We start from the raw sequence: 27,346 nt of genomic DNA on the forward strand, positions 1-27,346 counted from the left end.
TGACAAAGTGTCTATTCATTTATCTTCATGGCTACGTACAGGAATATGGTAATCTTATTAGGCGCAGACTGAAACTTGACTATAGACTGGTACAGACAAATGTAGAACTCGTACAGACTGGTACAGACTAATGCAGACTGGTATAGACTGATGCAGACTGAGTAATCGGAGGTCTGTACACTCGTTATAATACCTCGCACGTTCATATATCACTGCGCGAGTGTGATCCGCGAGGAGAAAAGGTTCTACGTTAGCAGCAGTCTCATTGGCTGCGTTACATATTAATACATGGATCGGCGGAAGCAGAATTTGGTCCGTCTCTAAGGCAGCGCCATCTCGTAGTGCGGAGACGGACGAGCGCTGCTCCTGTGCTGTTGTGCTTAGCGGGGCGCGCTCTAGTGGGAAAGTTGTGTACGCACTGACTACGCGGAACTATGTACACAACAATTTAGTTCTCACAGTCACTCACTCATGTTAAGTAAAAAAGACAACACCTTCAAAGACTAGAGATAGGACATTAACATTCACAGGAGATGTACATTAGTGTGTTCTGCAGAAATGATTAGCATATCAGTCACCTCGGTTGCGCATGTGTCCTGTTGCCTAGTAGGCAAAGTGGCCAGCAATGGAACCTGATTATCTGTTCAATACGTGATGGCATAGACGCGTACAAGGCAGTAACGGCGTCCTGTGGTATAGCCACCCATGCTCCATTCACCTGGTTCCAAGATTCATCTGTGTTGGTTGGTTTGGGTCACAGCACTGCACCCGTTGCTTCAAATATCGCACACATTACCGACTGACGACAAGTTTGGTGATCCGGCGGGCCAGGGTAAAAAGCTAACATCCTGCAACAGCAAGAAGGCACGTGTTCGTACAGCAACATGTGACTGCTCATTGTCTTGCTGAAAAATGGCATCTGGGATGTTATGGGGTGTGGCTACGGGTCGCAGGATGTCATTCACGTAGATCACACTGGACACACGCCCTGGACACGCATCAGCTGTGATCTGTGGTTGTACTCAACAGTAATCCGTACCGTAAGGTCTCGAGTTGACGATGTACGTCTTGTGCGAATGCAGTCAGTGTGATGCCACTACCCCTGTCTGCGGCGAACCAAAATGCGGCCGTCATTTTCAAACGAAGAGAACCTGGATTCGTCCGAAAACACTATATAATGCCATTCCTGTCCACAGTTACGTCATTCCATACTCCATTGCCGACTAGCGTGTTTCAGCACATTCGTCAAAGGTAGACGTAGACGACGAGCACGTAAACCGTGCCGTAATAAAAGGTGACGGACTAGCACCCCTGACAGTATACGACGTATTACACTGTTTCACCAGAGCCGAGGAAGACGCAGATCTGTCCCGCAATGCCATTGTAATGAGATATCTTCTCGGGGCGTGGTCTGAATCGTGCGACCTGACACATCTCGTCTTGTGCCACGGTCTTCCGTGAACCATTCGGGCCGGCCGATGTGGCCAAGCGGTTCTACGCGCTTCAGTCCGGAACCACGCTGCTACTAAGGTCGCAGGTTCGAATCCTGCCTCGGGCATGGATGTGTGTGATGTCCTTAGGTTAGTTAGGTTTAAGTAGTTCCAAGTTCTAAGGGACTGATGACCTCCGATGTTAAGTCCCATAGTGCTCAGAGCCTTTTTATTTGCAATCATTTCCGTAATTATTTTCCGAATTATTTACGGGAATTTGTTTGCTTGAAGTTTCTTACCAAACTTTGGCGAGGTCACTTTAGTTACCTCTGGCAGTACAGCAGGTTATTTTGAGTTACAATAATCAAAATTCACGGGTAGAATTATGCGAAGTATATCTCTGAGAACCGAAGTTACTAACCTCACGCTGCCCCTGCACTGCTTTCGGGTATCCTTCAAAAATCAGCTCCACAGACTCGCTTTAAACTCGCCAGCGGTTCCTCTAACGTCATCTCCGTAGTCATTGTCTCTGCACCCTCAGAGGCTCGAATCGCTAGTTCGCCGCTGTCTACTAAACTGGTAACTCGTCCCTTGAGTCTGTTGTTGGCCAGAAGTGGACTGCACCAGGGTAGGAAGGGAAGCACCTACAGAAGCTCGCAAGTATTGCTGACAATTCGCTGCATTGCCTCTACATACGCAAACAGTGAGCATGACTATTATGTACCAATACAATGAGTAATCGGTTACCATAACACAGCTACAGTGTCATTATCTCCTACTGCGACGCAGAAGTTGGAAATTTGGCTCTATGTTACCTGCAACCTTCCTCTGTAATCGTTTAAATGCGTGTCGCCGTGGGATACCCGCAGACTCGCCCATGCAGCAAGGTGTCGACACATGCGAAAGAAAGACTAGGGCACAGAAGTTGATGTGAGAGGTATGGTGGTTAATGATGTCACATAGGCGCCAAATTTCACCACAATTCTGCCCAACACCATGGTGGGCGTGAAACACCATGGGAAGGTCGCTACTTCCACCCCTTCCCCCGCTCTTACCCGCCTATCACTCTTACATTTAACGCTTCTGCGATGGAGGTCAGAATCGCAACACCCAGCGTTGAAACCAAGCTGTTTTCCTCGGGTTCGTCGCCCACGAATCCTTAAAGAAGGGCTGAATCGTCCAAGGGTCGAGGGAGGCGGCGTAGTATCAACAGCGACCAGTGTTGTCGAGAATATCGTCCTGCTCCTCGTCGCACTGCGAACTGTCCTTTTACACCGCAAAATGTCGGAATCAACGTCCCAACCGAAGTGGTGCTTCATTGACGCTGTCTAAGCCACGCGCTGAGACCTTTGTCGAATCTGGGCGGTGGTTGGTCTGAAATGTTTTCCTCGGCCACCCGTAAGAAAACTGGGCGATTTCAACTTTGGGCGTCGCTGTTCTAACCTCCATGGCAGAAGCGTCAAGGTGTGAAATTGTAGGACTTCCTATTGGGGTAGTGGCCGTCATTAAACATAAATAAAATGTATTAGTTTGACAGTGATGGGTAACTACCCCTGATTACTGAATCAAATAACTTGTATTTATTGTAAATTATCTCACGATAGAAATTAGATCATATTGAACAAATCATAAATGAAAACAAATTAAACAAATTGTACACTGTTCTTAGATATACTACACTGGTAAGATTGGCTCTCAGCTCTTAATGTTAAGTTGATGCGAAGTTAGATTTAATTATGCCCCTGGATAAAGAAATGGTAAATGCAATCTGACTGCGTTCCTATAATCTCAATGTTAAGTTGATGCGAAGTTAGATTTAATTATGCCCCTGGATAAGCAATGGTGTCTGAAATAATATGCACTTCGGACACCACCACCAAGAAACAAACCAAACAACATGCAAAAAGACAAATAACCAAAACGAATCGTAAGCAAAACTGCATGGATGCTCGGTGGATGGCAAGAACACGATCCAACAACTATTTCTGAACTTTACTGCCACTGCTGCAAGTTTTATAATACCGTCTACCAGCGTGCTGGCTCCGTCGATACTGCTGGGGCGACGACTGCAGCTGCGTAGTCGCTGAATTAAGATAAGTCTCTCAAATATCTTGAGCAGAATAAACTACTCTGAAACTACTAATACCACAAGCCCTATATTTCCTCTAAATGGAATACAACGCTTTCAAGACTGGCTCAACAACCTTTAAGGTGCAGCCCGGTGTGTCTTGTACTAACGTGCAATCCCAGTATGATAGCTCTGTGCACTGGTTGACTACGTTCAATGGTGACTGCCAGCCTATAAGGCGGAATTAACTGCAATTATAATGGTAGTCAATGCAATGCCTATCGTGGACGCCGATGTCCTACTGTAGCTGCAGACTCTAGATCATACACAGCACAGTCTTCAGAGTGTAAGTCCCTGTCTCAGAGCTACCGCACTTTGCGACTGTCCACTTTCACAGCACAAGACGCTCTCCACTGCCTCACTCTGCACGATGCTCTTGCGACAATCTTGCAGCCAAACTCTAATCAGCCAATCCCGACGCTGCAAAGGCCTCCCACATCTCCCTCACGGAGTGATACAATTTCTCCACCTATCCAAAAACTCCTCTGTTCAAACAGCGGGCGTTGACCCTCAGCGTTTCCCACACTTTCTTATGAACTGCCCAACCAGAGCTCAGCCCATTTCCCGCTAAAACAGCGGGCGACTGGGCGGCGCCAGCGCGTACGTTGGACGCTCTCTGTCTGCTCGACATTTCCCCTCTCTCTCTCATCTGGCACCCGGCGGCGTTCCTTTTGATGCTTGCAGGTCAGTGGCCTCATCCCCTGGGACACCCGGCCCCTGCACAATGCTCTTCCGGCGCTCGCCGGCCTTCGCCTCCCTGGCTGCGCCCTTCCACTCCTCGCCTCCAGTGGCAAATTTACTTTGCTTACACCTACAGCATGCAACTAAATATTATCATTACCAAAGCCCGTATTATTTCAGACATGTGTTTAATCATCACGTATCTCTCTTTCCAATCCACCCAATAAGACCAATTAACCACTATATGTGTTTATTTACTTCAAACATGCAGAATAATCTGCGAAATGAACGCCACCAATGAAAGCCACCTTCCAAAATGTGTCTAAGAGGGGGTGTGACAAACTTCCCATCATCTGATACGTCCACAGTGGCGTTTTGCAGAGTTGCGGCGAAATTTGGTGCCAATATGACGTCATTAACCCACCATACCCCTCACATGAACTTCTGAGCTCTGGCCTCTTATTTCACACGTATGTCGACTCCTTGCTGTCTGGAGCGTCACCGAGCCCGAGGGTGACATCGCAGAGCGCCAAGCTTTTGGACCATTACAGAGTATGGTTTAAGGGGAGACGTTGATGAGAAACACACACTATTTCAAAAATGCACCAAATCCACAGTTTTGGAGATGCGGCAATGAAATTTTGTACCACGCTTTACATGAAAGAAACACATTTACATAGAAAATCAAATGGCTCTGAGCACTATGGGATTGAACTTCTGAAGTCATCAGTCCCCTAGAACAGGGGTCTCAAAACTTTTTAGTCCGCAGGCCATATTGACTCCTCCACGAAGTCATAAGGGCCAAGATCTACCTAGTGGGATTAAAGCACCCTAGCACTCCACGATCACCGTAATGTAAGGCTAAAGGAAAGATGAAGTCGCAAAAATCTAAGGTTGTGGGAACAACGATTTTTATTTAATTACATAATTTTCATTGGTGGACGTACCTGACCGAAATTCTGGCGTATTTTATTCTGGCGAATTTCACCGACAAAAAAGTATGTCACTGCACATTCTTCACGAAAGCGTCCCGCAAAGTTAACGAAATCTCAAAATCATTTGTTAGCAACACTATTACTGCAAGACGCAACAGAGGTAGAGTATGTCAACGCATTGTTAATTCAAGCGGCGCAACAATAAGTTTAGTTATGTAGTCTTGTAGCGAGAAGCAGAGCCAATGTCGCAGTGTATTGGTCGCGATAGGCCTCGAAATTCAATTGTTGGCAGTATAGGTACCACCTCAAATATTTGGCGGGCCAGATACCGGGGATGTCTGGCAAGCTAACGCGGGCCGTAGTTTGGAGACCCCTACCCTAGAACTTAGAACTACTTACACCTAACTAACCTAAGGACATCACACACATCCATGCCTGAGGCAGGATTCGAACCTGCGATTGATTTTATATATTCAACTTTGGGTTTGAAAGAAATTTGAAGTTTTATTTTCAAAAATTAATGTGTGTTCCCTTTTTCTCAGAAAGTATTCAAGAGATTTCTACAAAACTTTCTCTGTTTCATCTCTTTACATGTACGCTTATCTCATGAGGTTTTTGGAATAGGTCAAATAGGAGAATTTTCATAATTTTTTAGTTATAATTCCAAAAGTACAATTTTAAATTCATACAAAATTCCAAGCACTTTGCCCCATATCTCTGCTTGCAATCAGAATTTCCAAATTTGCTCTTGAGACAACGTTTATTACGTTTACAGAAGTATGTGTACAAAATTTCATAACTCTAGCATTCATAGAATCTGAGGAAAAGGTACATAAACTTTGAAAAACAAATTTTTCAGGAAACGCAATTTAAAGTTCAACCTAACTTTTTTCCTTATGTCACTTCTTCAGAAGGCACCACATTTGTACGCTAGGTCGTCTTTCCCTTCAAGGTTTCTCTTTTGGTTTCTTGTTCTCTGTCTTCTGTCCTTTACCAGGTCTTCAACTGACTTTTTGACTGCAGAGACGCGCTGTAAATCTATTTTCTCACAATGTCTTGAGTAAAATTTCCCATCTTGAAGCCCATTCTTTCTAATACTTTCATCCCCCCGACGTTCCCACCATTAAATATAATAACTGCATCATAAGTTGCAATTCTGACAACTGTAGCAGATGCAAATGTGTTTTTAGGACATCGTTTCCATATGAGTTTATAAGATACGGAACAGAGTCAAAGATGAACTATAAAATCAAAGTGTATGTATCACGGCCTTCTAGATATATCCCGCACACGTTTGGTTGAAAGTAATACACAGGATCGTCGTTTACTGAGCTGGTGTTGAAGTGCTACTTCAAAGCGTGGGCGTGGCAGAGAGGCCGCGTCACACGTATGTAGGGGTCTAAAACGTTTTTGAAGACTTTTGTAAATTTATTTAAATGTTTAGTTTCTATTCGAAAGCTGTCTTAATACAATTGCTTTGACGTACACGTAGTTTCTACACGTAGCAAGATATGTGAGGACAGTACAATAAAACAGGACTCGAGGATGAATTGTATTCTTTAAACAGCGATAAATTATTAAAATATATTTGTATCAATCTTCAAAAAAGCTTAAGTGAATAATAAGCTATCAGCCAGTACACGGCTGTCTTTTCTCATCCTGGATATTGAATAAACAAGGATACAACAATTCTGTTTGCTCTGCACAAACTCTGTTATGTTTCTCTTAGGAAGCATCCATTTTCTAGACGGCACTCTTAATCTTAAGAATCATATTTGCAATATTATACGCTGCGTGTTTATTACAGCCTCCACTCTCACAAAATACATCTTCGTCTACCTCTCCATCTACATGGATACTGCAAAAATTACACTTAAGTGCCCGGCAGACGGTTCATCGAACCATCTTCACAATAATTCTCCATTATTCCACCATCGAACAGCGCGCAGAAAAAACCAAAGCCTGTATCTTTCCGTGCGACCTCTCATTTCCCTTATTTTATTATGATCATCATTTCTCCCCATGTAGATCGCCGTCAACAAAATATTTTCGAATTTGGAGGAGAAAACTGGTAACTGAAATCTGGTGAGAAGATTCCGCCGCAACAAAAATGCCTTTGTTTAAATGATGACCACCCCAAATCCTGTATCATGTAATTACCCTCCCCTATTTCACAAGAACACAAAACTTGCTGCCCTTCTTTCAACTTTCTCGATGTACTCCGTTACTCCCATCAGATAAGGATCCCACACCGCTCAGCAGTACTCCAAAACAGGAGGGACAAGTGTGATGTAGGCAATCTCTTTAGTTGACCTGTTGCATCTTCTAAGTGTTCCGCCAGTAAATAGTCTGTGCTTCGCGTTCCCCAAAACATTTTCTGTGCGTTCTTTCCGATTTACGTTGTTCGTAATTGTAATTCTTTGGTATTTAACTGAATTTACGGCCTTTAGATTTGATTGATTTATCGTGTAACTGATGTTTAACGGATCCCTCTTACCTCCCATGTGGATGATCTCTCACTTTCCATTATTTGGGATCAACTGCCAATTTTCGCACCATACACATACCTTATCTAAAAGCGTTTTGCAATTGGTTTTGATCTTTTGATGACATTACTACATGATAAACGACAGTATCATCTGCAAATAACCTAAGACGGCTGCTCAGATTGTCTCCTAAATCATTTATATTGATAACGAACAGCAGAGGGCCTGTAATACTACGTCGGTGAACGCCCGAAATCATTTCTGTTTTACTCGATGATTTTCCATCATTTACCACGAACTGCCTCCTCTTTGACAGGAATCAAGTCACATTACTGAGACGATATTCCATGAGCATGTAATTTCACTACAAGCCGCTTGTGTGGTAAGAAATCATCTGTTCCCATCCCGACAATCGGTCATTTTCGCCCTGTTGGTGCTGCCTTACAACAGCAACATCGCGCACTCAAACTTCATTACTACGGTACGACTAGTCTTTAACTCCTGCACGCTTCAGTAAAGCCCGTTTTTTACGAGCTACTTGTACTGGTGAAAACCGGGTTCTCGAAATGGGTGCACCTTTCATGCCTGCGTGTAAATAAGCAACCAATCACGACACGAATGTCTCTAGGACATAACCATTTATAGACTGTGGATTTCTAAATTTCCGAGTATGCTGCACACACCGCATGCGCCGAAACAAGAGAATAAGTGGGCGCCTGCTAAAAAAAAAAAATGTTCAAATGTGTGTGAAATCTTATGGGACTTAACTGCTAAGGTCATCAGTCCCTAAGCTTACACACTACTTAACCTAAATTATCCTAAGGACAAACACACACACCCATGCCCGAGGGAGGACTCGAACCTCCGCCGGACTACCTGCACAGTCCATGACTGTAGCGCCACAGACCGCTCGGCTAATCCCGCGCGGCTCGCCTCAGTAAGCATTATCTGTGTTAATTATTTCTTTCCGCTGCAAGGAGCGCAGCCATTGATGATAGCGATTTGTATCGCGTTTTTGTCTCTGTTTTCCTTAGAAAGAAATCAAATGTTTGCTTGATGAGGTCTAAATAGTGCACAATACGAAAGTAGAGTTTATAGAGTTTAATAAGCATTTCAAATATTTACTTATTTGCTCTAACAACAGAAGGTCTCTATCAATTGTCTGCCGCCATCTTAACAATTATCTCTGCGGCAAATTCAAATTACGCAACTCTGCAGACATAAATGCCGAAGGTAATACAAATGTGTAAAAATAAATGTGCACCGGTGGTTCCGAACATTTTTAATGAAAATGATTGGAATCAGATTGGTTCTTTAAAAACAGTGCTCATAGCACGATCCTTATAAGAAACTTTTCTAGGTGATGTATGGAACCGAAATTAATTACACACGAGTTGCGAAGAATATTGCTTCAGGTAACATTTCTCAGTGTTGTGCGCGGCTGATATTCGGTGGTTTTAATGATCATTTTGCTGAAGATAAGTGTTTCCATCATAATCAATACTTGTATAGAATCTGTTGTATGACCTGTGATTTAGTGACACTTACACAACTTACAGACAACACTTTAACACAACGTTAACTTGGAGTTCTTTAGCAACTTGACCAAATCTTTAGCCGGGAGAAAATTTATTTACTAATTACTCAATGTAATGAAATAAGATTATCATTTTCATTTACAAATTAGTTGAATACCATTCCATAAATAACCGGAACAGTTCAACTAAGTTTGTGCCTCACTGCTTTTTTCTTGTTTTTTGGTGGTGTCCTAGAACTATCATCAGATGGGAATCAGTGAAACAAAACAAGGCGGAACCCTCGCAGGTTTACAACAACGAGGTGCAGCGGAGTGTTATTAGATTTCTGTTAGCTGCAGGGTTGAAACCAATCGAAATTTACCGTCGGATGGCTGTGCAAATTGGTGAAAGTTGTTCGAGTGTAACGCTATTGTACGAGTGGGCAGATAAATTCAAATTGGGTGGAACAAGTGTTCAAGGTTGGCCACGCCCAGGACGCTCTGTCCGTGCAATCGCGCGGAACAACACTGCGAGAGGTGATGAGCTGATACGGGAAAAAAGGTGTACTACGGTGAGTGACATTGCGGCAACTATGAGCATTGGTGTAGGGTCAGCCCACCGTACAGTTCACGACGTACTGGTGCACAAGAAAGTGTGTGTGCTAGGTGGGTTCCAAAATATCAGACATCAGAAATGAAAGAAAGGCGCAGGGGGGACGTGAAGTTCGTCTGTTTGTACTACTCCTCGTATTCACCGGAACTGGCACCTTCAGATTATCACATTTTTAATTCACTGAAAGAAGCTCTTAGTTACTGAAGGTTCACTGATGATGAAGTGCCTATCTGGTTATGCACACGCCCCCAAGAATCCTTTGCACATGGAATTGAGAAGCTAGTCCAGTGCTGGCATAAAGGCACAGAACTTGAGGAGGATTACCTTGAGAAAGAAGTAAGTGTTGTATTCCATTCTCTAATACAGGGCTTCCCAACCTTTTCAGTTGGTGGACCCCTTCTTCAGTCGAAAATCCATGGCGGACACCTAGTCAGTGAAGAGCACAGTAACTTTAAATTTCAGAGAGAAACCCATGGGAACTGAAAGCTTCTTAATGCTAGTTCCATGTTCCCAATGACACCTCCCCCCCCCCCCTCCCCAAAGTATCAATAGTCTTTGATTTAGAGATGAACGAAAACAACTTGAAGGTCAAAAATCGACTTATGAAATAGGTAGTGCCAAGGGCGTACCCAGGATCTGAACTAGGGAGGGGGGGGGGGGGGTCCGGTTATACTAGTCTCAGGAAACAAGGACTCGAGACAACATACAGCACTTCTTATTAAATAAAACTGTAAACCAGTGAAAAACTGCTTTTAATAAACATTTTAAATACAAGAATGCACTTGTACAATCCGAGAAAACATGCAGCATTTCTTATTAAATAAAACAGTTAACTAGTGAAAAACTGCGAATATCTTCGAGGGGGGGGGGGGGGCAGCTGCCCCTTGCTGGGTACGCACATGGGTAGTGCAATGACAAAGCAAGTTTAACATTTAATGATGCCTGAGGCCGCATACGTGCCAGCGAGCGCTGTGATTGGTCGACAAAGCTCACTCCGCGCATGCGTAAAAGGTTTCACGCATCTATCGCCGTGAGCCGTCGCACACACGACCCCCGTATTGTTGCGAAACAGTGGATCAGAGAAGCCGCATCCTCGGCACTAAACTGTGTATGCGTTCTCACTTAGGAACCGCAAAGGCTGCTTGGGAATACGACCTAAAGTAAAAGTACACATGTTTTTCAACGAAAAAAATTGTGATGAATTTCATTTTCATATTTTACACGATTTGGTGAAGGGTGGCCGCGGACCCCCTAGAAAGAGCCGGCGGACCCCTAAGGGGTCCCCGGACCACACGTTGGGAAGCCCTGCTCTAATAGATTCTTTAAAAAATCCGTACTGTTATTGAATGACTCTTGTCTCTTGTATGTAATTCTAGCGGGTAGCAGGTAGTCGATACAGTAACAAACCTAGTCAGAAGGTCCTTTCCTAGCTATTAAGCATCACTGCGGCACTGTCTTCAGATTTCAACCAGGACTCTAACTCAGACCCCTGCGTTTCGCGGTCAATAGTGTAACCAACTGAGCTATCCAGCGCAACTCACGACCTATCCGTAAAACTTTAATTTGCCAGGAAATTTCAAAACAGCTCACACTCCTCTCGGCAGAGAAGATTTATTCCGTCCTTAAAATTTTTCCCTAATATTCACGAAACGTCGTCCAACGCACGCTAATAACACACAATATCAGTGGTACACGTCTGCGAGGGGCGTTCAATAAACAATGCAACAAATTTTTTTCTGAAAGCAGGTTGGATTCATTCAGGACTCCAATAACCATATTATTCCCCACTCCCTTGGCTGCTAAACCCTATTTTTCAACATGATCTACGTTCGAGGCGGCGGCTTTAAGCCGCATTACTGGGACGGCCTTCATATCCGCATGGTACCACTCTACTGGTCAATGTCGGAGCCCACGTCTTGTTGCACTAATAACCTCCCAATCAAGCACGTACGGCTTCCCGCGGAGTGCTTCCTTCATTGGGCCAAACGGATCGAAGTTGGAACATGCGAGATACGGGCTGTCGGGAGGGTGAGGTAGAATAGTGAAATGAAATCAGTGATCTCGTCTCGGGTGCGCAGGCTTGTGCAAGGTCCTGTATTTTCGTGGAGAAGGTGAAGTTCGTTTGTATTTTTGTGGTGAGAAACGCGCTAAAGTCGTTTCTTCAATTTCCTGAGGGTAGCGCAATACAGTTCTGAGTTGATTGTTCCATCAGGGAGGACACCAAACGGAATAACCACTCCAGAATAACAGAAGACCGTCGCCGTGATTTCAGCGACTGAGGGTGCCGTTTTGAACTTTTTATTCGGAGGAGAGGTGGAGAGGCGCCACTCCATGTTTTGCCGTTCTCTGTCCGGACGAGGTGGTTAAACCGGTTTGTGTTTTCCGACGACAATCAGCCTGGTAACGCGCCAGCAGTTCCGCTCAGAAGGTCCTTCGTTGCTCTTTATGGTCTCCCGTTAGGCGGCGAGGAAAACAGCGATAACACACCTTCGAGTGCCCCCAGTGGGGACAAGTGTGTCAGCACTACCAACAGAGGCGTTCAGTTGTGCAGCGAGGTGTCTGATTGTGATCCGTCGATCACCTCGAGTGAGTGTGTCCGCACGTTCCAGCACTGCAGGAGTCACAGCAGTGTGCCGCCAGCCGTCACGCCGGAGATAGGACAGGTTCCCGTGACCTTGTAGCGATAATTATATTCGCCCCGCCCAGCGACTCACCGTGCTTTTGTTCACGGACCCGTATCCGTAGACATTCTGCAAGCGCATACGAAGATCTGCGACGCTCTGGTTTTCCACCAAAAGAAAATGATAGCTGTCTGCTTGGAACGTACCTCCTTTATAGACACCATTTTGAAGGCAAACGTATAGCACTGCCACCTGTCGGAAATTAATGGAACTAAAAGGGGCTGAAGCGGGAGTGAGCCACGATGTCCCACGACAAATTTTATATTTTTTGCAACAGAGAAAGACTGAGAAAAAACATTTGTGGCATTACCTGCACTACTGGCCATTAAAATTGCTACACCACGAAGATGACGTGCTACACACGCGAAATTTAACCGACAGGAAGAAGATGCTGTGATATGCAAATGATTAGCTTTTCAGAGCATTCACACAAGGTTGCCGCCGGTGGCGACACCTACAACGTGATGATACGAGGAAAGTTTCCAACCGATTTATCATACACAAACAGCAGTTGACCGGGGTTGCCTGATGAAACGTCGTTGTGATGCCTCGTGTAAAGAAGAGAAATGCGTACCATCACGTTTCCGACTTTGATGCAGGTCGGATGGTAGCCTATCGAGATTGAGGTTTATCGTATAGCGACATTGCTGCTCGCGTTTGTAGAGATCCAATGACTGTTAGAAGAATAGGGAATCGATGGGTTCAGGAGGGTAATACGGAACGCCGTGCTGGATCCCAACGGCCTCGTATCACTAGCTCGGAGACCGTGGCTGCAGTTACCCTTGACGCTGCATCACAGACAGGAGCGCCTGCGATGGTGTACTCAACGACGAACCTGTGTGCACGAATGGCAAATCGTCATTTTTTAGGATGAATCCAGGTTCTGTTTACAGCATCATGATGGTCGCACCCGTGTTTGGCGACATCGCAGTGAACACACATTGAAAGCGTGTATTCGTCATCGCCATACTGGAGTATCACCCGGCGTGATGGTATGAGGTGCCATTGGTTACACGTCTCGGTCACCTCTTGTTCGCAATGACGGCACTTTGAGCAGTGGACGTTACATTTCAAATGTGTTACGACCCGTGGCTCTACCTTTCATTCGAACCCTACATTTCACCAGGATAATGCACGACCGCATGTTGTAGGTCCTGTACGGGTCTTTCTGGATACAGAAAATGTTCGACTGCTGCCCTGGCCAGCACATTCTCCAGATCTCTCACCAACTGAAAACGTGTAGTCAATGGTGACCGAGCAACTGGCTCGTCACAATACGCCAGTCATTAGTCTTGATGAACTGTGGTATCGTGTTGAAGCTGCATGGACAGCTGTACCTGTACACGCCATCTAAGCTCTGTTTCACTCGATGCCCAGGCTTATCAAGGCCGTTATTACGGCCAGAGGTGGTTGTTCTGGGTACTATTTCTCAGGATCTATGCACCCAAATTGGGTTAAAATGTAATCACATGTCAGTTCTAGTATAATATATTTGTCCAATGAATACCCGTTTATCATCTGCGTTTCTTCTTGGTGCAGCAATTTTAATGGCCAGTAGTGTACTAATCGGACTACGTACGTTACTCGTTCGCCGAGAAGAGTGTTGGGTCACGAAGCGGCACGGTAGCTACCAAACGTATTGGGGGTTCTGTCCGATAAAGAACAAAAGCAGCATTCAGCTTCATAAATTTTACGGATCCGAGATCGGTTTGAAAGGCTGAGGGGGAGGAGGAGATGTGGGGGCGGGGGCGGGGGAGGAGATAATGCCTGAATATAGGGCTTCGCCTGGGCGTAATACGAGCTGCTGTCATTGGCGGAGAACAGATGGAGCCGAGCTCAACAGAGGAGAGGCTCAGCGGCAAAGGCGACGCAATCACCTCGCAGCCGATTACAGACACATCGGCAGCGCAGACTCAAAGGGAGTGCGCAGGGAGCGCTCCACAGAAGGGGAGGGGGGAGTGATCAGCGGCACGCGGCGACATCAAAGGGCAGGGTGGGGCGGAGGGGGGGGGGGTATGGGGTGCCAATCAAAACGCAATAACCTCTGGCCCACCCTGCCTGCGCCTTATCAGAAACAAGACCGGCGACGCAGTTATGACGTCTGCACTGCGCTTGGTGTATTTGCCCAGATGGGATAGGTACCAATCAACACGACATTAACGTGGGTATCCACTCACGGACAAGTACTGTTGGGATCACCATTTGTGACAGTTCGAAGCGCCTAACACTTGCGTCGAGATGGGAAAAAAATGTCACCGCCTTTCTAGTAGCTAGTAAGAGCCGCTGGAGAAACGCACGGCGTTACAGACCTACTTCAATGAAGTCAGTTTGCTGCTGTAGGGTTACGGAACGTAGCGTGTGGCAAGCGGATACAGGTCGGTCAAGTGTCACTTGCACACGTGTGACAGCACCGTGAATAGCTGCGTGGATGCGTGGTTTCTGGCGATACATAGCGAGATCATACACTTTGACGGCCTTGCTATGCAGTCACGCATGGCACGCAATTTTTAAATGACGAGGACGATGTGACGCCATCTTTTATAGACATAGTTGAAAATGAGCCACGCTCTACACTAGTTGCGCTTAACCCATTAGCGCCGGAATTAATTTTTTCGTGATTTTTTTTTAAATTGCGTTATTATGTCTGTAAAAGGCATAAATTACACAACAGAGTTGTCTCGCCGAAAGTCATTACCGCCATTAGCGAGATATTTGATGTTGCCATATGGCAACGCAAGACGCTTTCACTACCTAAATTTATATGGACTACAACTTCAACTAAAATAAGTAGGTTATTGAAATTTATTATTACATATACAAGTTTTGTGCAAATTCATTATTCAGTCTTCATCATACAACTGATACTTTATAACACAGTACAATTAATAATCAAAAATCAATCCTTGAACTCAGCATTATTTTACATGAAGTGGAATATAACAGTCAATACACAGTCCCACGTTACACTTTGAACACATTGTTCTCACAATAGATTTACAGTCCTTGTGTGCACACCTTATCTTCTTCTTTCCTTCCGTGTGCTGGATGAGGTGGTCAGCCTTATCAAACCTAACTGAATCTGATATGCGGCTGTCGGAACATGCCCTTGATGCAGATGGTCTCCCGGCTCCTTTTCGTAAAGCTTGGTGTCTTTGCAAGTACACTGTTGCTACTTCTCTCTTGAAATCAAGCTGAGAAATAATTTGGTTTCTTGATTTATTATACAAAATCCTACTGTTTTGTATGGCGACATCTAACATCCATGTAAAGAGACACCAGTACCATTTCTTGCTTCTTATTACAATGCGATAGGATGCTAGATTCTGATCCATCTGATCAGTACCTCCCATATATGTATTATATTTGGCTACCAGTTTTGGTCTGGGAATCATTATATTTCGCTTTTTTAGTTGCAAGAATCTCTTAACTTGGCCAACTTCTTGTGCACCACATGAAGAAGAGATCATTGTGACAACTGAGTTGTCCAGCCACCACACATACACAATCTTCATCTGTGTCTACATTCGGATCTGGAGGCTCAACAAACACATCACCTTCAATATAGTCATTATAAAGAATCTCCAGCGCCTCAGCAAGCGAGAAACCTCTTCTAAAACAAAAAAGAGAAAATTCGTCCTTTTACTGAGTACAAGCGCCAAGCGTTGCCATATGGCAACACCGACGTTCAAACGGCCGAAATGAACGCAATTTATTTCACAGCAAGCAGTAGCCTCCAAAGAATATATATTTGAGTATTTAAAGCACAACCATACTTAAAAACCAAATTATACATCGTAAGTTACTGTGTAAAACATACTTACTCGAACTTATACTCAATTTTTCTTCGTCATTCAGCAAACAACTAGTTCCAACACTGCTTACGCCGCAGAATTTAAATGTAGTGTTAAAACTGTTGCATTGTAGTGATCTTTACACTCTTGCAGAACGGAATCCAGTACTGCCAACACTCTTGCTTCGTTGATGTCGTGGAATCAACGATTTTTAAAAAGTGTTACAAACGTTGCCATATGGCAACGCACGGCGGTAATGGGTTGATAATGCATAATTTTAGAACTCAGCCTTGTGGAACGACATCTTTCTTCCACCTTACTGAAGCTATGGTGTACACCTAGATGACACTGAATGATTAAATACTTATCTCAAAATAAGATACTTCATCAGTCGCCATGTAGATATCACAGATCATGCTTTTTTTCAGTTCACGAATCAGATTACACAAATTTTAAATGGCAGGATACTGACAACTGTTATTTCCCGCGATTTATCGGAAGCATTTGATCGTGCAATTGTCAATATTCTCCTAGAGGAGCTCAAATACTGTGGTACCAGAAATCCTGCTGGTAATTGACTTTTCATTCTAACTAGAAAAACGCCAGTGTGTTGCATTTAAGAAACTCACGTTGGGGACACAAGGAAGCAGCTTTTTTGAGCATGGGCAATCATGACTACAGGTGTACCATAGAGACCGATTTTGTGTCTGTTCTTGTTTTGTTACAAATAAATGATCGTCCATCGTATATCCAAGATGCAGCAGTAATTTGCAAACGATGCAGGTATTACAACGTGGGCGGAATGGAGTAACTTCGACACTTGATAACGTAAAGAACATTTCACTGAAAATTAATAACTGGTTCTCTGCAGACAGACAGTCACTGAATTTATATAGACACAATATATGCAATTCATTAGTGCGCAGAGTTTGAATACACCATTAGAAATAATGTGCAAGGGTGAAAAATGGAGTATTGTAAATTGTTAGTTGTTTATACTGACAAGAACCAGAACTGTAAGTCACATTTTACGGGCCATCTTAAACGTATATGACGTCGACCCGAAGAGTTTCGAGACTGGATAAATAAAAAGGAGAGAAAAGTTAAGATGGTGGTTTTAATGCTAATGGTGTTCGACCACGTGCTCCCCTCCCCCTCCCTCCCCCAAAAAAAGCGCCCCACTTGAGTACAAAGAACAGAACGTCTGCCCAACCATGAGAAACTCTCTGAAAAGTCCAATTAAAGTCCAATTATGGAATGTTGCTCAAATCGCGCGTCACATTGGCTTGGGCGTGGTTACATCGTCAAAGCATTCACCCCTCATGTGCATTTCTTCGCTCTGTCGTTCTGTAGAATGTTTGTATTTATAACGCCAAGCTTCCTCGCCCGTAATGAGTTTTCCAGAAAAGAACTGTTAACGCTTTTATTTAGATCAAGTCAGTGCGGGACATAGTTTTCCACAATTTTCTCTTCTTCAAAAGTTTGTGGAGAATGTTTTAAACACTTGATTTACAGGTTTTGCTCTATTGCGATTTGTGGCACAATAGCTTTGACACACTACGGCCACACGTCTGCTGCTTAACACTGGCTGTTCACAGATGACAGGTCGAATGCACGTCTGTTTTTTGTAATCGTTACTTCAAGCTGCCTCCGTGGTTACTGCGCTGACTTCACTTCACTGTAGGGATGTAATTAGTCATGGAGTTTTTTCTTCTTTTTTTTTTCATTCAATGGACGGTGTAAGTTCTGCAACTTTTCCATTACGGATAACAACAGGCAATGGAGATTAAACTGTTATAAACTTGACTTACTCTTCATCTTTTATTTACGAATGCCTTATGGAATCATATTCTGGGCTAAATCATCAACTGGTGAAACCTGTTTGTTGGACAGAAGCGAGTGATAAGGAAAAATGTGTCGTGCTCACCGAACAACCTCTTGTAGACAGCCTTGTAAACAGTTAGATACAATGACAGCAGCCTGACAGTACATTATTCCCTTGTGAAATTTGTTGCCAGCAGTCAGTCACCGATTGCAAACAACAGCGACACCAATAAATATAATACTACGAGAAGAACTGACTTACAGAAATCATTACTCACAAGGAGACTATCAGACCAGTTAAACACAGATTTTTAGAGTGTCTTAGGAATGTTGTATAGGGACTTATCATGAGTATCTGGTTAGCGGCTGTTTATGCGATGGCCCATAGTTTCCAAGAAAATCTTTGTCGAAGTTTTACGCGTGTCCCCTATACTTGTAACGTTAGAGATGTTACAACAAAGCGAAAGTAGTGCAGCGGCAAAGGTTCCCGGCTATCACGCTGATTGTAAAGAGTTCAAATACAGACCGTGTGACGTTTTTCTTTTATTTTTTATCAGTTTCATCGTACAGAATATCACGCAGAAGTAACATATACGTCACGTAAAATTATTCAAAAACAGTCATTTTTGCTGTAGTAATTTTATTAACATATCTATAATTACAGGAGACTTTCTTCAAACGTGTATACCGCTTGTGGTTCGTAGTTACAATGTCATATATTCCGATAACGTGACGTTGATTCGAGGAGAGGGCAGACTGAAATCATTGCAGAGAATAGAAAAGTAAGCACTTACATCGTAAAAATTATCTCACGCAAATGTATTCCACTTTGCAAACCCTGTGATGTTTAGTTTTACTGGCACGTTAAAATTTTCACGAAAAGAATTCGAACTGCTCCCAACTACCCGAAGTCTGGTAAAGAAAGCGCTTTGAGGAAAATTTCCATAAAAAAAGTTTTTTAAGAAATTCTGCTTCAGTTTAATGCATATGCTTTCACAGGAAAGACCCAATACGCTCATTTCGCATCGAAGTTGATCGAAGAAAAAACTATCTTTCCGAATTTAACGAACTGTGTTTTTCGGCCCAGCTTCTCAAGAATCCCTGTGCAAACAAGGCAGTAGCTTTCAATAAATGTCCGTGGTACTCTACGAATTTGCGTTTCGGTTGCTTCAGCGACAAAACTATGCGAAATTGTGTTATAGCGCAGAAAATAAAGCAAGCGATAGCGAGGAAAGCAATTCTGTGATCTATTCTGTAACTAACGGAATACACATTTGAAAAAGTTTGCTGTAATGATTGATTTAATAATGAAAATACTACGGCGAAAATATCTATTTCTGAATAATTTTGTGTTACAGACCACTTAATGGTATTACCAGAATGAGATTTTCACTCTGCAGCGGAGTGTACGCTGATATGAAACTTCCTGGCAAATTAAATCTGTGTACCGGACCGAGACTCGAACTCAGGACCTTTACTTTTCACGGGCAAGTGCTCTACCGACTGAGCTACCCAAGCACGACTCACGACTCGTCGCCTCAGTTTCAGTTCTACCAGTACCTCGTCTCCTACCTTCCAACCTTCACAGAGCTCCGCCCCGATAGCTGAGTGGTCAGCGTGACGGACTGCCGTCCTACGGGCCCGGGTTCGATTCCCGGCTGGGTCGGGGATTTTCTCCGCTCAGGGACTGGGTGCTGCGCTGTCTTCATCATCATTTCATCCCCATCCGGCGTGCAAGTCGCCCAATGTGGCATCCAACGTAATAAGATCTGCACCGAGGCTGTCGGACCTGCCCCGCAAGGGGCCTCCCAGCCAATGACGTCACACGCTCATTTCCATTTACCTTTACAGAAGCTCTTCTGCGTACCCTACAGAACTAGCACTCCTGGGAGAAAGATATTGCGTAAGGCAGACGGTGTACAGCTCGTCCCTAGGACATTTGGGAGCCAATCCTATCAGCAGAGCCGTACATTTGCCCCCCCCCCCTGTTTTATTAAAGCAGAGCAGTTACGTCGTAACTATTTGATCACAAGTATCTGGACACCCCTACATAATGTGAAATTGAGCACCAGATGTCACTAGAGGAGAACTTTACAAGTACGGGCAGTACCCATAAGACATCGAAATCGATTTTATCGGAAACTAGGGGCCGTGTTATGAACAGCCGCTAGCCAGATACTGAGAAAGAGTCCCTCCAAACAGATATTATGTCGCCTTGTCAGCTTAACCCTTTCGTGAGCCGTGGGGAACATGCTTCCCACTACAATGTACTCGCTCCTAGTCCCGTGGCATTCACAGTTCCGACCTCTGTGCGGTGCTACCACCTAGTGAACAGTATAGGGTACTGTTTCCAATCGGAAGTTCCCGCCGTTTTTGCTGTACCTTCGCGCAGAGGCATTGTATAGCTGAGTGTTGCTCTGTAGAGGAACCTTTCAGGGCTGTTTGCGTGACATTTTGTGATTTTTGCCTCAAAGCTACAGAGTAAGGTAAATACTTTTGATTTACCCAAATTTATGAAGGAAAACGTAAAATTGGAACCAGGAGAATTCCAGTTTGAAACAAAAGGAGCCATTTCTGCAGTAAAATGGATGGATAACCGTCCAGTCACTTTCCTGTCCTCAATTCATGACCAATGAGAAACAGCCACAGTGAAAAGGAAAAACAAGGATGGTACTAGTACAGAGATTTCTTGTCCTGAAGTTGTGGCAGAATACAACAAAATAATGGGTGCTGTCGATAAGTTTGATCAATTACGAGAAAGGTATGCTATTGGCAGACGTTCTGCAAAATGGTGGCACAGAATATTTTATTTCCTGGTGGACGTTGCTGCAGTGAACAGAGTGGACAGTATGATCAGCTCACATACAGGATCCATCTAGCCAGACAATTGATCGCTGGCTTCTCATCCCAAAAAAGGCGTGGACAAAAACCTGTCTTTCTGGCAAAAAGTACTTGAAGATTTTCGTCATGTGGCTGTAGGGGAGCATCAACCCATTTTAAGAGAAACCTACTGGACGTGCCGTCATTGTAGTACCAAAGCTGCAGAAAAGCGCACTCGCTGTGTTTGTACATATTGTCAAATACCACTTGCATAGACCTGTGTTTCAGAAATTTTCGTGGCAAGTAATTGTGAACAATCATTGTAACAAGAGAAGTAAATTTATCAAATAAATATGACATATATTGAAAAAGTTTTTGTCATTTAACTCCAAGGAAGGGCAGTGGGAAGAATACTTCGCACCTTCTTGTGTGACCTCACTTTCACAGTTGGAGCAAATTTGATATTCTGTATACCTATCTGTTAACTACTCTCCATTCAACTACTCTCCATTCATTTAAAAAAAACTGCTCAATAATTTTGCCCACCAAAAGGTTAAGTGGGGTACAGTGTGAAGTACTGAGCCCTAATAATCTTTGACAGTGATGTACAGAGTTAACCTGAAGGACAAAGTGTCCACGGAAGACGCAGACAGTTGGCTGAGCACTCACCGGCAGTGGGCGGCTCCGGGCTGGGCGTGTCGGTGAGCAGGCCCGACGTCCTCGGCTTGTCCAGCGAGCTGAGCCGCCGGCAGTGGTGCAGCCGCCGCGCCCAGCTCGCCTGCAACACGCAACACACCAGGGTAACGCCGGTCATCCAAACAGCAGGCGAATGCACGGAGCAGCAGCAGCCGGAGCTATGGAGAAACCAATGGTGGAACTGCACTTAACATACAGGGTGTTACAAAAAGGTACGGCCAAACTTTCAGGAAACATTCCTCACACACAAAGAAAGAAAATATGTTATGTGGACATGTGTCCGGAAACGCTTAATTTCCTTGTTAGAGCTCATTTTAGTTTCGTCGGGAATGTACTGTACTTCCTCGATTCACCGCCAGTTGGCCCAACTGAAGGAAGGTAATGTTGACTTCGGTGCTTGTGTTGACATGCGACTCATTGCTCTACAGTACTAACATCAAGCACATCAGTACGTAGCATCAACAGGTTAGTGTTCATCACGAACGTGGTTTTCCAGTCAGCGCAATGTTTACAAATGCGGAGTTGGCAGATGCCCATTTGATGTATGGATTAGCACGGGGCAATAGCCGTGGCGCGGTACGTTTGTATCGAGACAGATTTCCAGAACGAAGTTGTCCGGACAGGAAGACGTTCGAAGCAATTGATCGGCGTCTTAGGGAGCACGGAACATTCCAGCCTATGACTCGCGACAGGGGAAGACCTAGAACGACGAGGACACCTGCAATGGACGAGGCAATTCTTCGTGCAGTTGACGATAACCCGAATGTCAGCGTCAGAGAAGTTGCTGCTGTACAAGGTAACGTTGACCACGTCACCGTATGGAGAGTGCTACGAGAGAACCAGTTGTTTCCGTACCATGTACAGCGTGTGCAGGCACTATCAGCAGCTGATTGGCCTCCACGGGTACACTTCTGCAAATGGTTCATCCAACAATGTGTCAATCCTCGTTTCAGTGCAAATGTTCTCTTTAGGGATGAGGCTTCATTCCAACGTGATCAAATTGTAAATTTTCACAATCAACATGTATGGGCTGACGAGAATCCGCACCCAATTGTGCAATCACGTCATCAACACAGATTTTCTGTGAAGGTCTGGGCAGGCATTGTTGGTGATGTCTTGATTGGGTCCCATGTTCTTCCATCTACGCTCAGTGGAGCACGTTATCATGATTTCATACGGGATACTCTACCTGTGCTGCTAGAACATGTGCCTTTACAAGTACGACACAACATGTGGTTCATGCGCGATGGAGCTCCTGCACATTTCAGTCGAAGTGTTCGTACACTTCTCAACAACAGATTCGGTGACCGATGGATTGGTAGAGGCGGAACAATTCCATGGCCTCCACGCTCTCCTGACCTCAACCCTCTTGACTTTCATTTATGGGGGCATTTGAAAGCTCTTGTCTACGCAACTCCGGTAGCAAATGTAGAGACTCTTCGTGCTCGTATTGTGGACGGCTGTGATACAATACGCCATTCTCCAGGACTGCATCAGGGATTCCATGCGACGGAGGGTGGATGCATGTATCCTCCTCGCTAACGGAGGACATTTTGAACATTTCCTGTAACAAAGTGTTTGAAGTCACGCTGGTACGCTCTGTTGCTGTGTGTTTCCATTCCATGATTAATGTGATTTGAAGAGAAGTAATAAAATGAGCTCTAACATGGAAAGTAAGCGTTTCCGAACACATGCCCACATAACATATTTTCTTTCTTTGTGTGTGAGGAATGTTTCCTGAAAGTTTGGCCGTACCTTTTTGTAACACCCTGTATGGTTAATGTTCGCTGAGCGGTCGAGGACGTGCTTACAGCAATGTGCATGATTACTCTGCAATTCACAATTCTCTGGCAGAGGGTTCATCGAACCACCTTCAAGCTATTTCTCTAGCGCTCTATTCCGGAATGGCGAGCGGGAAAAACGAGCATTAAAACCTTTCCGCGCGAGCTCTGATCTATCATACTTATTACGATGATAATTTCTCCCTGTGCGCCACAAAAATATTTCCATACTCTGAGGAGAAAGTTAGTGATTGAAATCTCGTGAGAAGTCCTGTCGCAGCGAAGAACGCCTTTGTTTAAATGAGTACAAGCCCAATTCGTGTATCATATCCGTGACATATATCAAGTAGGTAAAAATACAAGGGCTCATAGAACTCCTTGGGTAACAGAAGAAATATTGAATTTAATTGATGAAAGGAGAAAATAAAAACATGCTGTAAATAAGCAGCCAAAAAGGAATACAAACGTCTCAAAAATGAGATTGACAGGAAGTGAAAAATGGCTAAGCAGGGATGGCTTGAGGACAAATGTAAGGCTTATCCGTGGAGAAGTAATAAAAACTTTGAGGTTTGCCGATGACATTGTAATTCTGTCAGGGACAGCAAAGGACTTGGAAGAGCAGTTGAACGGAATGGATAGTGTCTTGAAAGGAGGATATAAGATGAACATCAACAAAAGCAAAACGAGGACCATGGAATGTAGTCGAATTAAGTTGGGTGATGCTGAGGGAATTAGATTAGGATATGAGACACTTAAAGCAGTAAAGGAGTTTTGCCATTTGGGGAGCAAAATAACTGATGATGGTCGAAGTAGGGAGGATATAATGTAAACTGGCAATGGCAAGGAAAGCGTTTCTGAAGAAGAGAAATTTGTTAACATCGAATATAGAGTTAAGTGTCAGGAAGTCATTTCTGAAAGTATTTGTATGGAGTGTAGCCATGTATGGAAGTGAAACATGGACGATAAATAGTTTGGACAAGAAGAGAATAGAAGCTTTTGAAATGTGGTGCTACAGAAGAATGCTGAAGATTAGATGGGTGGATCACATAATTAATGAGGAAGTATTGAATAGGATTGGGAAGAAGTCTGTGACACAACTTGACTAGAAGAAGAGATCGGTTGATAGGACATGTTCTGAGGCATCAAGGGCTCACCAATTTGGTATTGGAGAGCAGTGTGGAGGGTAAAAATCGTAGAGGTAGACCAAGAGATGAATACACTAAGCAGATTCAGAAGGACGTAGGATGCAGTAGGTACTGGGAGATGAAGAAGCTTGCACAGGATAGAGTAGCATGGAGAGCTGCATCAAACCAGTCTCAGGACTGATGACCACAACAACATCCGTGACACTATCTCCTTTATTTCGCAATAACACAAAACGAGCTGCCCTTTCTTAAACTTTTTCTAAGTTCTCCGTCAGTCCTATCTGATGCAGATCTCACACTGTGCAGCAATACTCCGGAAGAGGCTATACAAGCGTAGTGGCCGGCAGCGGTGGCCGAGCGGTTCTAGGCGCTTCAGTCCGGAACGGCGCGACTGCTACGGTCGCAGGTTCGAATCCTGCCTCGGGCATGGATGTGTGTGATGTCCTTAGGTTAGTTAGATTTAAGTAGTTCTAAGTTCTAGGGGACTGATGTCCTCAGATGTTAAGTCCCATAGTGCTCAGAGCTATTTGACCCATTTTGAACAAGCGTAGTGTCTCTTCAGTACATTTGTTGCATCTCCAAAGTGATCTGATAAGAAAACGCAGCCTTTGGTTCGCCTTCCCCACGACGTTTCCTGTGTGATCGTTCCACTTTCAGTTATTCGTAATTGTAATCCCTAAGTATTTTGTTATTAGTAAATCGATTTATTAATCTGTGGTGAACGCTGATTACAATATGAAGGAAGGTGCGTTAGAAGCACAAATAGGCCGATGTTAATGCGATATACATGGCGAACATTAATAAAACTAACAAACTGATTTCTGACTGACAATGGAGGAAGAAAGGTCCTATGGGCAGGTGTCCCAAAATGGATGGTCATGCATGTCGCACCATGTATTGCTTAGTTATTAAACAGGACTGATGACAGAAGTCCCTTAGTTGTGATGGTTTGGTGCAAAAAGCGTCGACATAATCCTTACCGAAGAGGTAAATCCATTGCTGATAATCCTTGCACTCGTTGAAGGTGAAAGCGGTAGTAGCGTTTGCCATGCAGAATACACATAATCTGCCATTGGCTTCCACCATGATAGCGGGACCACTTGCCTGGAATTTGTACTATGGTTCGTCTCAATATCCTGTCGATCCCGGATCTAGAAATCTTGTGTACACACAGGTCGCCGCCTCCCTGCACGTTCGTCTTTCTGAAAGGTCCCATGATCACACAAACACCTAAAACAGGCTTGAAATGTTGTTGATGTGACTCTTGTCTGTCACGGTATTTGTTTTGGTGTAGCCGTGCTGCCCCTCGACCATTTCCATCTTCTTGGCCGTACACAAACACCATCTCGGCTTGTTTCCGACATGAATATCGGACCATTCTGTTGCTTACAGTACGCTCCGTCAATCACACAGCCTGCAACACACAAGGAACACACGGCGGAACTTTCATTCGTCAGCACCATTTACTGTGGCAACTATGCATTTACGCAGACATGTTCGTCGGACCTTTTTTGCTCCATTTCTAGTCAGCAATCAGTCCCTGCAGTTTTTCGATTTTATTAACGTTCAGCCTGTACAATTAAAATGATACGAATTGGTGTCAGCAAACACGCCATGACGTAACTTGTCAATTAGAAAATATATTTTAGTTATAGAATCATTGGTGTACGAACGGCGGTCCATTTGCATCTAAGTCAAAAGTTGTACGAAGTGTGTGGCTTGGTGGGGAGCTGTTCAAGCTCTCGTTAGCTGAAGGGTCATGACGCTGGGGGATGTCGGTGGTGGAAGAGGCGCTCTAGGGAGCAGGGTGGGCGAAAATAGGGGTCAACATTTCGGGAGAGTTTTTCTGCCATCGGAGAGCACGGCAGAATGCTGTGATTGAATTTATGTAGAAACTCTTCAGATCGCTTATCGGACCTAGGTAACGGGGATTCTAACAATGTAGGTGAAGAAACGTATGTGTTGAGCACACGTGTAAGTAGGCTGCTTAGGTTTTTATGTTGGTAACGCCACGTAGCGCTCTGTATGAAAATCACTGGCGGTGCTGTGTGCAGTCTGTGGCTGGTTGGCATTGTTGGAATACTCGCTATTGTAGTGTTGGGCAGTTGGATGTGAACAGCGCGTTGCGTTGCGCAGTTGGAGGTTGTAACGTACCCTCTCTGTTATTGTTTTTGTTTTTTTGTTATTGTTTTTTTGTTATTGTAGTTGTAGAGAGATGAAATTATTGTAGCGATTTGCTTAGTAAGCCGTACTTAGGAATTTTTTGACATTAAATGGAGCCTGAAACTTGCGTAATAAATACTTCGCGTGAAGTGCGATTTGCGGCATAAACAAAAATTAATTGCGGAGATGCAATCCACAGAGTATTAACAGAAAAGCTTTAGAACAATGCGGACGACTGACTAGACACGTTCAGAGGGTACGTACATTCGCGTACAAGTGGTTGCGATCTGATGAGAAAGATCTATCTTAATTTTTTTTTGTGTAAAATAATTACGTCGTAACACACTCGGAGATTGCGAATGTACAATCAGGGTAGGGGCACGTACTTTCTATCATACCCCGTGGCCTGGGTAAAAGAATTGCAATTATTTAAATTTAAGAATATTTCTTTTTCAATCGGACTCCTATTTTTATACGAAAAGGAAGATTGCAGATTCTGAATGTCTCGGCAAAAACACATCGAAATTAATCTTAGCGGCCTCCAAAGGAAAGTAGTGAGCACAATCGCGTACCTCTATTGTTGAGCAGCGCCGTCGTAAAGATCGTCGCCTCCATCTAAAATTCGCCTTCTCGAATTAACAGAATAATTTGTAGTC

At 44.2% G+C, this 27,346-nt stretch overlaps 1 protein-coding gene across 1 annotated transcript in view; it reads right to left on the bottom strand.

The window, feature by feature from the left end:
- LOC124712077 (calcium uniporter protein, mitochondrial) overlaps positions 1–21,719 on the bottom strand; it is a 631,632-nt gene extending 609,913 nt beyond the window's left edge. The window contains exon 1 of the mRNA XM_047242372.1: positions 21,575–21,719. Within this exon, the coding sequence (XP_047098328.1) occupies positions 21,575–21,719 (145 nt within the window). The remainder of the gene's footprint in view (positions 1–21,574) is intronic.
- Positions 21,720–27,346: the final 5,627 nt, after the last annotated feature.

This window comes from Schistocerca piceifrons, chromosome 8 (genome assembly GCF_021461385.2).
Source record: "Schistocerca piceifrons isolate TAMUIC-IGC-003096 chromosome 8, iqSchPice1.1, whole genome shotgun sequence".
NCBI lineage: Eukaryota > Metazoa > Arthropoda > Insecta > Orthoptera > Acrididae > Schistocerca > Schistocerca piceifrons.